The sequence below is a fragment of the Pleurodeles waltl genome, chromosome 4_1 (genome assembly GCF_031143425.1).
Source record: "Pleurodeles waltl isolate 20211129_DDA chromosome 4_1, aPleWal1.hap1.20221129, whole genome shotgun sequence".
Taxonomy (NCBI): domain Eukaryota; kingdom Metazoa; phylum Chordata; class Amphibia; order Caudata; family Salamandridae; genus Pleurodeles; species Pleurodeles waltl.
In genome coordinates, this window is record NC_090442.1 from 197,023,920 (window position 1) to 197,036,214 (window position 12,295).

General features: G+C 45.3%; 1 protein-coding gene across 8 annotated transcripts in view; it reads right to left on the bottom strand.

The window, feature by feature from the left end:
• Positions 1-2,069: 2,069 nt before the first annotated feature.
• The window catches only part of ERC1 (ELKS/RAB6-interacting/CAST family member 1), a 1,341,708-nt gene continuing 1,331,482 nt past the window's right edge, over positions 2,070-12,295 (bottom strand). For 7 of the 8 annotated variants that reach the window (XM_069228108.1, XM_069228104.1, XM_069228110.1 and 4 more), the window contains one exon: positions 8,673-8,952. In XM_069228108.1, coding sequence (XP_069084209.1) covers positions 8,815-8,952 — 138 coding nt within the window. In that variant the 3' untranslated portion in view covers positions 8,673-8,814. Of the gene's footprint in view, positions 8,953-12,295 lie in introns of all 8 variants that reach the window. The other variant, XR_011202236.1, reaches the window with a different exon arrangement.

The window sequence follows — 12,295 nt, forward strand, 5'->3', positions numbered from 1 at the left end:
ACAGATGATATAATAAAGTAGGATGTATAAAGTCTTTACAGGTATAACATAGGCATTTCTCATGCAAATAGAGGGTTATGGGACCAGGGCAGTGACGTATGTCGTCCCTGGCATTCAGTTGGCAGACAGGCAAGTGGGGTGTCTCCATCTACAGGGTGTTGCGTGTCCTGCAGGTCGTGGTATGCCCTCCAGGGACCCCATACCTAGGTGAATTTCTGTGGGCAACCACAGGCCACGTAGGTCATCTTCTCTGCCATCATGTAGAGATCCATGCCCACCCTCTATTCAGTCATTGTGGGGGGCTGAGAGGATCCCCAGTGTTTTGCTACATCCCGTTTGGCCACCCCCAGACCCAGATTGCTAAAAAGAAGTTTGGGGCACGGCAAGTCCACATCCGTGGGGATACCGAACAACACTTAGCGCAGATCAGTCAGGATTTGTACCTTGAGTACCTCTCCCAATTCTCTTAGAATCTTAGATCAGTATTTTGGGATACTCGAGCATAACCACAACGTGTGCATGAAAGTGCCCCCCGCAGCGAGGGGCTGATCAGATCTGAGGCCCTCCACATTGTATGTAGCCTCTCCCTGTCGTAGTACATCCTATGCAGGATTTTAAAATGTATGAATCACAGTCAGATATGGATGGCCACCTCACGGGCGGCATTCCAGTCAGTGTCATCTAGGGGCCCCAGGACGTCCTCCCACCTTTCTCTCAGACCCCGAGTTTGTCAGGCATATTATTATTCAGGATTCTGTATATCTGGGATGTTGCTTTCTCTTCTATTTTGCCCATAAGGAGCCTCCTTTCTAGTGGGGCATATTCCGGGAGTTCCACCATGTCTAGGTTTTCTGCCTGCTAGGCGTGTGCTAATTGGGTACACTGGTAGCATTGTGTCCGGTAAAGGTGGTATTTACATGTACTGATCCCATAGTTTTGAAGTCCCTTTACTTTGTGGTGGAGTAAAAACACTTCCCGTTTACTAAACTGCCCTTTAGACTTGTGCCACCCCTTGTATCTTTACTGAGGTCATGTCAGGTCAGGAATGCACGTATTCCTGTATCTAATGAAGCTGAAGGCAGGTTTTCCATCAACTTGCCCAAATCCCATCTTCAGCAGGTGCAGAGGGTTTCCCTTTCTCACAGCCATTCTGGACCCAGTTGCCCAAATTTCTTTCCCACCCCTACAGTGTGTCGGGATATTCATGCTATGATCCCAATGTTTCAGTGTTAGACATGGAATATCTAGTTGGCAGTAGTTTGCACCCTCTCCAAGAAGAGGGACCCTCACTTTAGTCAGGGTAAGGGAGCCACATAAAATAATCCCTGCTCATCCCCTTGGTAGCTTGGCATGAGCTGTCAGGCTTATCTCAGAGGAAACGTGTAAAGTATATGTACACACACTCCATCTGGGCGAATGGACGCCACCGGGTGGCCTTTGCCTCTGTTCGCAACTGGACTTATATGGCTACTATCTGGTGCTGCATCTGGCCCCGGTGAACAAGTGGTTTACAGGAGGGTGGGATGGTCCAGCATACAAACTAACTATATCACCTGGGCCTTGACAGGCTTATGGACATACTCTATGGTAGTGCCATACCCTCGTCGGCGCCCCCCTTCTACCAGAGTGTTGCTGCTCTGTTGGAGACTCTGCGTCTTCTCCAGGGGACTCGCCGCCTTACAGATATGACACCGTTGTGGCGGGTGCCTGGCTAAGAGAGGTGTCGCAGCTGGAGGGCTTCCCCAGCTGGGACCGCATAGGTATTACATACCTGGCCGATGTTCGTGAAGGGGGCTCCTAATGTCCATTCAAGAACTGCCGGACCACTATGGTAGGTCTTGCGCACAATTCTTTCACTATTTTCAACTGCGCAATGCACTCCACAGTGCCTGTGCTAGGGGGCAGAAGGGCAAGATTGAAGTACCTCTTAACACACCAACCAACAGTCAATTTGCAATAACATCTATTGAGAAGAAACTCATGGGGGCGGAATCCAACCTGCAAATTAGTGCCCAATAAATGTTGCATGTCACACGCTTCGATTCTAAACAAGAGACAACACACGCATCAGTGTTTTAAATAATTTTATAATCTCTTGATGAATTTTAGTTTGTGAATAAAAAAAAACGAACAAAGTGTTTCTATTATCAAGGCAAAAAGGTTGAATATAACACCATTTCCTTTGCAGTTTCTTAATCCTTTCAGTAACACGATTCCAGCAATAAAATACATACAAGTGAAGGCAGCATGTTAGCTCTGAGTGGAGACACAAACTTTTCCTTCTGCTCCTGGGGTTTCCCGAGAGGAACTCAAACTATGCGCCCAACTGTAACTGAAGACGACCTCCTCCCCGACTAAAGTGCAAACATTTCTCCTAAGCTACTATGAGCTCAGCCTGGACTGTGATGAGCGGAATACCTTTCTGTGCAGGTTCCCTCGGCGGTGGGAGGGAACCCAGTGTTTCTAGGCTGCCTAGGTGCCGACGTCATCGCCACGAGCTCCACTACCAGCCTTTATAGTATTTGTGGGATTCTGTTTGAAACTGGTTGTGCACTAATTGGGAAAGAAGGATTATTGGGAAACCAAAAGCACTCGTGTCTGGTCGGGTGAGTCAAGTATCTTGTACAATTATATATACCTGGAATGAAAGGTTAGGGAGTCATGTTACCACTGAATAACCAAGGCAAGTCTAAGACCAAATAAAGGATATATAGGAGAGCAACACAATTTCAAGGTGGGCACAAAAGGACAGAGATAATACAGCACAATCACCTTTTTATTTCCTATGTCGAAGTGCATCTGCTAGAAGGCCTCTGTCCAGGAAGGACTTTGCGCGACGCACTGAAGATCTAAGATTTTTCTGGCTAGCTGCGTCCCTTTCACTTGATAAGTCAAAGGCAATAACAGAGATGGGGAGAAGCTAGGGTTTCCCCTTGGCACACAACAAAAATGTTACAAGGACGGCCAACTCAGAGGGAGTTCTGGGACATTCCTGGAAAAATTCCATTTAAAAGAACTCCTGCCATTACAGCAGTCTGCTGTCGATTCTTTGAAAGCACTGCTATTGGAGCATTCTGCTGGTAAGAACACTTGACTGTAGCCAACCATGTTCTTACAACACGAATGAACTCTAACATTCGGAGAACGTGGGGCGAGGTAAAACGTAGACAGGAGGCAACACTAGATTAACATAAGAGGACTCCTCCTCATCCTCATAACGTAGTGCTCTGTAACTTTAATCTATTATATAGTCTCTAAATAATATTTATATACTTTGTAAGATTAGTAACTTGTTCCAAAAGGCAATTGGGGATTCTAAATCTACACTAGATATTGAGCATGTATGAACTCGTGTCCTGGACCAATTTCAAGCAATGGTTTACATTTACAAAGGCTGTTAGCTATGGGAACTAGCTGGAGGTAAAGCTCTTGTCAACAGAGCCTCTGTGTAGAGGAACCCGGGGCGGAGCCGGAAGATAGGACCTTTGCTGCTTCATAGCTTGAATTCCTTTTTGTATGTCATTTTTTCTGCAGCTTTTCAATTCTATCTCTGTAGTTTTTTTTATTTATGTAATACAGACACAAACACATATCCTTGGTAACTGCCCCAGTCTTAAGACCACACAGACAATATTGACAAGCATGAAACAGAATGGAAAGGAAGTAAAGAAAAAGAACCCCCCTGAAAAAGCCAGGAGAATACCAATGACTGGTTTACAGTACTCGTCAAACACACCAGAAAAGAGTCTGTTGTTGTGTTAAAGTTTTTTTGACACTAAAAAGTTTTTTCCATTTAAAAAGTCAGCAGCAATCAGCCATTTTGCTCAAAAAGATTCTCTGTAGTGTATTTTTGCAGCCATTCCTCTTTTGAGTTACACTTTATGTTCCTTTTAAATCAAAGGATATTTTGCATTTTTCAACACACTAGGAAGTCCATAGGGTGAACTATTATTCGAAAACTTTTCTTTTTGGCCTGACATTCTTTTGTAACAAAACGTTAAAACACTCAACTTAGCATACTCCCAACAAATTCTTTACTTTTTGTATTCCTGGGAGCTTGGCAGACGCAGGGTCCATAAAGGCCCGGATGTAGTGCATGGAGACACAACACTTGTGCAGAGCGGATACATTCTTTGACACTTTGCCTTGATTTGTATAGTCTCATTCTATATTGCAGCACGGGTAGAAAATTCATGCCCCCAAAGGGGGCCCCAAAAGGGCCCCCAAAGGGGGCATGAAGGGCTGGCGCCATAACGACTGCCTTGGTTGCTTTGAAGGGTGGTTGCGAGGTAATCATGGACTATGTATGAGGGTACTGGAGTGAAACAAGTGCGGGAGTTATGGCAGGGAACTAATATCTAACACTGCAAAACAGCAAAGAGCTGTGTGCCGAAGAAGGGTAGAAGCAATCTCAGACAAGCACAGGCCTCCACAAGTCACCTCATGCACTGTACAGTATGAGCTGGAGTGCCTGCCTGCCACACTGCCACAAACACTTAATCTGCTGTCTGTCAAAGTTGGACAGCTGTCTTCTACTTCATACGACAAGGCAAACACCACGCAGCCACACTCTGAATGTCCTTGCTTCCCTTCGATGGGCATACAAAGCACTACTTTAAACAAACACTTAACACAACGACTCGAGGCATGATTGCCCAATGGCCCAAGAATAGTCAAACATATTCCAGCAATTAAGTTATTTAAAAAAAATATATATATATGTGACTCGCAGTAACTGAATGTGTACCAAGCTGTATTAAGCAATAGTGCTGGGTATAATAAAAGTTTGAGTATGGCAGGGGACGATAAAAGGATAGCCTACTCACTGCAGAACCTAATACCTTTGTTAACTTGCCTGTGTCATAGCACCACATCTGTATTACCAGCTATATTTCAGGAGGGTAGTAGTAAAAAGTACTATAGTGATCCAATTTCATAATAAAAAAAGATTTCAGGACCCTTTGCAACCAGAGCGAAAACATCATGTGCAGGTAACAATGCCCCTAGCCCCGATGACAGCACGGGAAGGACTTCATTACTGCTGCATAAGAGGTTAGCACCTTTTTTTTTTTGAGAGGTGGAAAATCGAGTTTGGAGTGGCGAGCATGTTCAGATCTACCTCAGGCTTTGCCACATAGACTCAACACGCCCACACAGGTGTTACTGACGCAGGCAAGCATTTTACAACCAAAAGTCAGAAATGACGATCTTACAGCCGCTGTAGTCCAAGACTGATGTCTGGGATCCGGCCATGGTTAATATTCAAAGAGACGTGCCCCTTGCGTCTGGTGACCACTGACCCTTCGCTGAGCTGTATAAACCTACCATGCAAAGCCTAGCAAGCAGGAATGAGAATCCTGGGTCCTGCCGGGGTATGGATTACCAAAGCATTCTCTTTCTAGTTACGTTCTGACAATGGGAGATCAATGCCACAAAAGACATTAAAAGCTATCTTATTCCCTAATTGTTTAACCAGATGGTGGGCGATATGAGCATTGACTTGTAGGCAGCAGCCTGTCTCACTCCTAATGCTCCAAAGCAGTAGCCCTCTGGAAGATTCTTCTGATCTATTAAAAACCTTCCCACTAGTGATAGGAGCTTAATTAAGGATCATGGTCTGCAGATTCACGTTCAAATGTTCCATTGCTTCCCTAGGGAGTCAATGGGTGGGAAGATATGTGCGCTGAGTGAGGAGGGACGTCTCAGGGCACCAAGTGCCCGCTTTATGAGCGTTTATGATACAAAGAGAAGAAATCTCCTCCACCTGGTAAGGTGCGACGTGTAACCCTGGGGAGTGACTGTCGTCAGAGTGAGAAGCCTACACCCAGTAAGCTCACAGCAGCGTCCTGAGATGGAGATGGGCTTGGGGAGGCTCCCACTCCCCTCAAAGGCAGGGCTATTCAGCTGCTCACAGAGGAAGGGGTAATTCCTTCATTGCCAGGAAGGCAAACAAGGGGACAAAGGGTCTGACTGCAAACTGCAGGGACACCCAACAGTCGCATTTCATAGGGCCCCATGTCGCCCCCTGGCCTAGTCGCTGCAGCAGCTATTCCGGTCCATCCGAGGACAGCAGCCCAGGCAGCAGTCATCACTGGAGCTGCGATAAGGGGCATTCCAAGCATTCTCCGCGCAGGGAGATTGGTTTACAGCTGGTGAGGAAAGCCGGCCGCAGACAATAACGAGATGCTGAAAGAGAAGTGGTGGGAGAGGGCCCTGCGCGACCGACGGGTTAACGAGCGCTTCAACAGTGTGAGGAATTAGAAAGTATGAACAAGGGCGGCCTCGTAAACCCAGGCCCCTATCAAGCCGTGCAGACGAGTGGTGAGCGGCCTTCCGCTCGGAGGCATGACTCAGAGATGGGTGCAGTCACCCCGTCTGCGCGCCTTCCTGGGAGGACCAAGGAGACTTGCTCCTCCAGAAGCACCCCATCAGCACAGCCAGGCCCGGCTGCCAAGCTGCAGCATCCTATGCTTCAACGAGACACGGTATGTCACGGAAATGCGTCCACTAGTGGTGCCTTCCTGCTGTGACACATTTGAAAGACATGATTTTCTGAAACTGAGTGACCCTTAGCAACAAAGACATCCTCACGTTACCAGGACATGTCACAGTGGGAGTGTCCTCCACCCTTTGCCTTGCTGTTGGTGCTTTTCACTGGGACATTCTGTGTGATTTCATGAACTTCACCTGCAGCCAGGATCCGAGTCAAACCATGCGACTCTAGGTTCAGAACCACAGATTCCTCCGATCTGCAGCTCATGGAAAGACTCCCCACCCTTCACACCTTCAGGTTCCTGAGCGCACCTCCAGACCTTGCATGCTTTTTTCTGTCACTGGTAACAGCCTCACAGCACACTGTTACAGGAATCCAGGCATCCACACCGTCAGGCTGCTGGAGAATGACAGCCTTTACTAGACGAGGACCAGAAGCCCAGCTCTTCCATCACCAAGAAAGAGATTATCCGCAATGCCAAAATGTAAATGGCAGGAGTCACTTGTCCTTGCTCATGGGTGGCCTACGTTCATTCTGCTCTGAGTTACATCAGCTCAGTACTGCATGGATTCCAGATTACCATGATCATCCACCCCCATTTCCAACAGAATTAATAGTGAGACACCTAATCAAAGGCAGAGTGCAAAGAGCTTTTGGTGAATTGCCTTTAAACCCCTTCAGACTACACACCGCCTGGAAAGTTATCTTCCAATCACCATACACCTCCACAGAAAAACAATCAATTCCACGCATCATTATCTCTTGTACCAATGCTTGACAAGGTAATCTTTGGGTTTGGAGCAGATCCCCCTTAACACGCAGCGCTAGACTCACAGCTGAATTTAGGGGACGCAACTCTGAAACTAATGGCATTAGAACAGTAGTTCATTGAAGGCTTATGGCATGAGCTAAGGAGTGAATACCTACATAAATATGGCAGAACTGAGATGCAGTAATGGTTAAGGCTCACAGGATTTGTGTTTATCGTCTTTAAGTTACAGCATTAGGTGAAGCAATGTTTCATCTGTAGGAGGGTGGTGTCTTTCTAAATTTTTGCCTTTTTACTTTAAAAGGCAGTGGAAAACGCAAGCAAGCAGCGCAGAATTGAGGGCAGCCTTTTTATTTGGTCTGAAAGAAGAAGGGGCGCATTGCATGGATAGCACTAGACCAACAACGCTAAAGCTCCATGCCATTATGTCAGCACGGCCATGCCAAACCAATAAAAGTCTCTTTTTACCTCTACATTGTACAAGAGACGGCAAATGGCTGGGTTACCATTGCTTTGTGGTATGAGCTCTGGAATAATATCGGAGATCTGAGCAAGATTGAGGACAAAGGGATTCAGTGCACTGTGTAACAGGTCACATTCAAGTCATTCTTTTTTCTATGTGCAGTGATGCAATCATTCCAGTAGTCTAATGGAATGTTCAATCAGCCTAATTCAGGTCCTGTCTCTTGGTATACTCAGTGGCGGGACACAAACTGGGTGATGGCTGCTGAACCCGCACTGTACCAGAACTAGCTGGTTTTGAAGCAGAAAACTGTTTGTTTTCCGGAGCAAGCCATGTTTGGTGTTCATAATGTTGATAATAAAAGTGCGTATCTCTCAATGCTCATTCTATTCACATAGATTACATCTTAATATAGTTACCGACGGGGAACCTTTGGCAGATAATACCTCATCCACTTTCATGGCCCATAAGAGACTTGTGTGTCTGAGGCTGTACGGCGTCCGTGAACATTCAAGGCAACAGTGTCAAAGACTAGTGACTAGGCCGCTTCCAGACAAGTGTGTGCGCACAAGCTCAGCGCCCCTTTTTACATCTGTGCCAGGATCTCTTAAAGGCCTTCGAGCAGGCTCACTTTAAGAGAAATGCACTATAGGTCATAAAAAGCCAGCTTCCTTGGTGCCAGAGCTTGTTCCAAGAAAAGGGGATATATAAAGCATTCATCATCAAAAGTTTAACATCTTACTTTTGAGAATACATTGACTCTTAAAATAACCAACACATCTGATGAACTACAGGTTTCTGGCAGTTTGCATCACAATCTGGGCGTAGGCCAACGTAACTCATGATGTACTTTAACACTAGAAAGGCAGTTTTGAAGTTGAAGTTTTATGGCCACAGTCACAAACTGGAAGCACTTGAGGGATGATAATCGGAGCTGGAGCTGTGCTTTGGTAAAAGGTAGACCAAAAGTTTCAGTTTGTTTTGGCTCCATATTCTTGATTTAATTCCCTTTCACGTATCTTGCACTCTCCAAAGGCTCCCTGGACAACGCGAGCAGGTACGATGCTCTCTCTCAGTAGTACTGGAAGGTCAAGATGACTCTTCCAAGGCATTGACCACTTGCTCCAGGATGTCAGGACAATGATCCGATATTTGCTGCAAGATGGTGTTAGCAAACTCCTGCAGATCAGCACTCTCCCGTTCACACTTCTCTAGTTCTTCATTCAGCTACAAGGCAAGAAGAGAGGGAATGGTTAGAGATGGAGGAAGAGAAATAGAAGAATGTGGAAAAAGAAAATGGCAAACTAACACCCACTGTGAAAGACAAGAATAAGGCAGAGTAGTAACAAACATCATAAACATTACGAGCAGGAACAGTCCTGGTGGACCTCAGTCACTGGAACACCATGTTTCCAGTGCTGCGCTGTTCCTGGTTCAGCTGCGGTGAACCAAAAAACACTTAGAACTTGTGAGTTGAGTAAATGAAACCCCAGGACTGATCACATATTATCCTGATGATAGATCATGAGCCCAGTGTGGGAAGCTACTGACATCTTCACAATGTATCATTTTGCTTGTCCAGGAACATGTGACATTCTAAAGTGTGTAATGTACGATTTAAAGCTTCGAAGCCAAAATCACAAATGCAAGTGGAATAAAATCTTGGATCTAATCTACCGATTAAGTCTTGCCTCAGGCAAGAGTTACTCACATTGAACCCTGCAAACTGTAGTCCGCACCACAGTTCCTTTATTCATCAGTCAAGGAACTAACCGTGAACCAGTAACAGGTGGTCTTTGTGGCTCACCAATAGTTTATTAATCCCACTTTTCCCATTAGCTGGACAGACCACAAAAGGGAGTTACTTATAATGTAATTGATTGATTTAACCAGGCGTTCTTTCTGGCACTTTAGTGTAAAAGTTTACAACACATTTTAAAGTACATAAGACAAATAAACATAAAACTGGTTGCCATTCTGGCCCACAATTACTACGTCATTACCACTGCTAGAAAGATGTGTGCCATGTTCTCTAGTTCGGGTTAATGACAACAAATAGGTCTAAAACAGCGAAGCCATAGTGAGAAGGAGAGAAAACACGCTGTTCCAGATTCCCAAGTGACCGGGTCTGATCGAACCTGAGAGCAGCCCTTGGTCAGTAAAGGGTTACAGCGTTCAGCGGTCAATACCCGACGTGTTCTGCTCTTCTACACGTGATTACTTTCACAAAAGTAACCATCAAATGTTTCTGACCAACAGCCTGTAGTGAACATGCCTGAGGATTTTGCAGTGTACAAGTGGACAACCCAGAAACAAGAGATTTTAGACAGAAAGGGTCTCATTGAAGTAAGAAAAGGGAGTTCAACATTTATAAATGACAGAGTTGGTATAAAATGAGTTTGATGGATGGCGCAGGCAAACTAAACATAGAGGGACAGTGTATACGTCTGGGAAAGCACAAGCCTATTAGTAAAATAAACAGAGAAAAAATGAAAGCAAAGGAAAAAGAAAAGCCAGTAAAGTCTTTTGAATTGAAATATATAAGGGTGAGCAGAGCCGAACCAGAGTCTTCAATAGATGGGTTCCCCAAATGTAAGTTATGCGATGCCAAGAGGCAAAGAAGGAACACCGCTGAGAAGACCAACTTTCACAACAAACGAGGATGAGAAATACACAGCACAATGCATAATGGACTTGTTACCGTTAATGGCGAAAAACAATATTAGGAGATTAATGGGCACAAAAATAATATGTTACATGTGACTGATTAGAAACGTAATACTACACGTTAATGATTACTTTCAGATGGCTTTGCTTGTGGAAATAAATATCTCGGTGGATATAAATAGTGCACTTTTCAGGATAACAAACAAGGCGCCTTGGGAGAGAAACACTTTCCATCACATTTAGCAGCTCTGAGGTTGTAATGCTTGAGGCCGTGGGAAGGAGAAAATACTTTTTATATTGCTTGTGAAGATGATGCCCAAATGATCATGTTCAGCAAGCAGAAGACAAAGCCCTTCCTGGTCAATGTCAGCCCACCAGCGAATGCTTCTAAGTGACATCAAGGGTGGGCTGCTCTACTGCTGGCTAAGGGGCAAACAGCTCTCCACTGGGGTAGCGGACGACCCCCAACCACTGCTGCCTAGGCCCGTGACATATTCTGATATGTATTACTCCGTGATATGATATTCTGTGACACTACCAGGGTAGTTTATGCCTTCCTACAACCTCTTGCCTCTAGACCTAGGGACACAAGGCAGCCATTAAGGGATCATCTCTGGACGCAAATGGCGAGCAGGATGATACTGAATGGCATGTTTCCTGTGTATCTTACATACTGTATTGTGCACAAACTGTTTCTTGCGAATAGTTTAAGTTAACTGCCACAGTGCACTGTATGGATCACTGTCTGATTGCCAGGTGATGTTTTCTCACTTCAGCATCCCCTATAGGCTTCATGTGTGTGGAGTGTCACTACATGTTAACATCTGCGTAGCTTGTTTGACTGACAACTGAAAATGATAAAGTATTAAAAAAAAAAAAAAGTGTGGGCTGGGCGCTAACTGTGCTGTTCTGTTGTCAGACAATGCCACCCAAGGAACTGCTCTAGGCAGGCTGGCACTTGAATTACAACCATTAAAATCTATATTTACAATACTTATGGAGTGTTGGAAAGGGTCCTTTCTGCAGGGTTATCTCCAAACGTTTTTGCCTTTCTCCTTCTATTTTTCTGACCCTCTTTTTGTTGGCTTTAGGACTCTGGGCACTTTACCACTGCTAATCAGTGATATCGTGCATGTGCTCTCTTCCCTACAACTGGGTATAACTGGATTATTTAATTTACCTGTAAGTCTTGTAAGGTGGTATAACATATACCCAGGGCCTGTAAATTAAATGCTACTAGTGGGCCTGCAGCGCAGATTGCGCCACCCACAGATGTAGCCTTCCAAACCTGTCTCAGCCCTGCCACTGCAGGGGTGCCAAGGCCTAAACTCCCTTTTTGCTACACTTAAGTCGCCCCCAAGGTGGGCCCCAGATAGCCCAAAGGGCAGGGTGCTGTTTATGTAAAAAGTAGGACAGATGTCTTTATGTACTACATGTCCTAGCAGTGACAAACAGCATATTTAGTTTCTCACTACTGTGAGTGCTGCTCCTCTCCTAGGAGTGATTTAGAAATGCCCTAACATATTTCTAAGTGGTATCTTCTGATCTCTGAAGAATAGTGTGGGCATGTTAAGTATGTTTGGAATAGTACTGAGAAATCTTGCTTATTGGTGCAGGTGGATTTATTTCTTACCATTGCAGAAATGCCACTTTTAGAAAAGTGGGCAATTCTCTGTGCTTATAACTCTAGTGCTTTTGCAGCCTGACTCCAGTCCACATCTGAGGCAGAGTGACAGCTCCACTTGGTGCATACTTTCCAGACAGGCATAACACAGCAAGGGCTAGGTGTGACAGAAGAGGTGTCTGCACTGACGGGCTTTCTGGGCCAGGGAGAGGGAGGGTCATTCACACCTTACACGTGAATAAGCTGTGTCCTAACCTGCCTCACACAATGGACTGATTA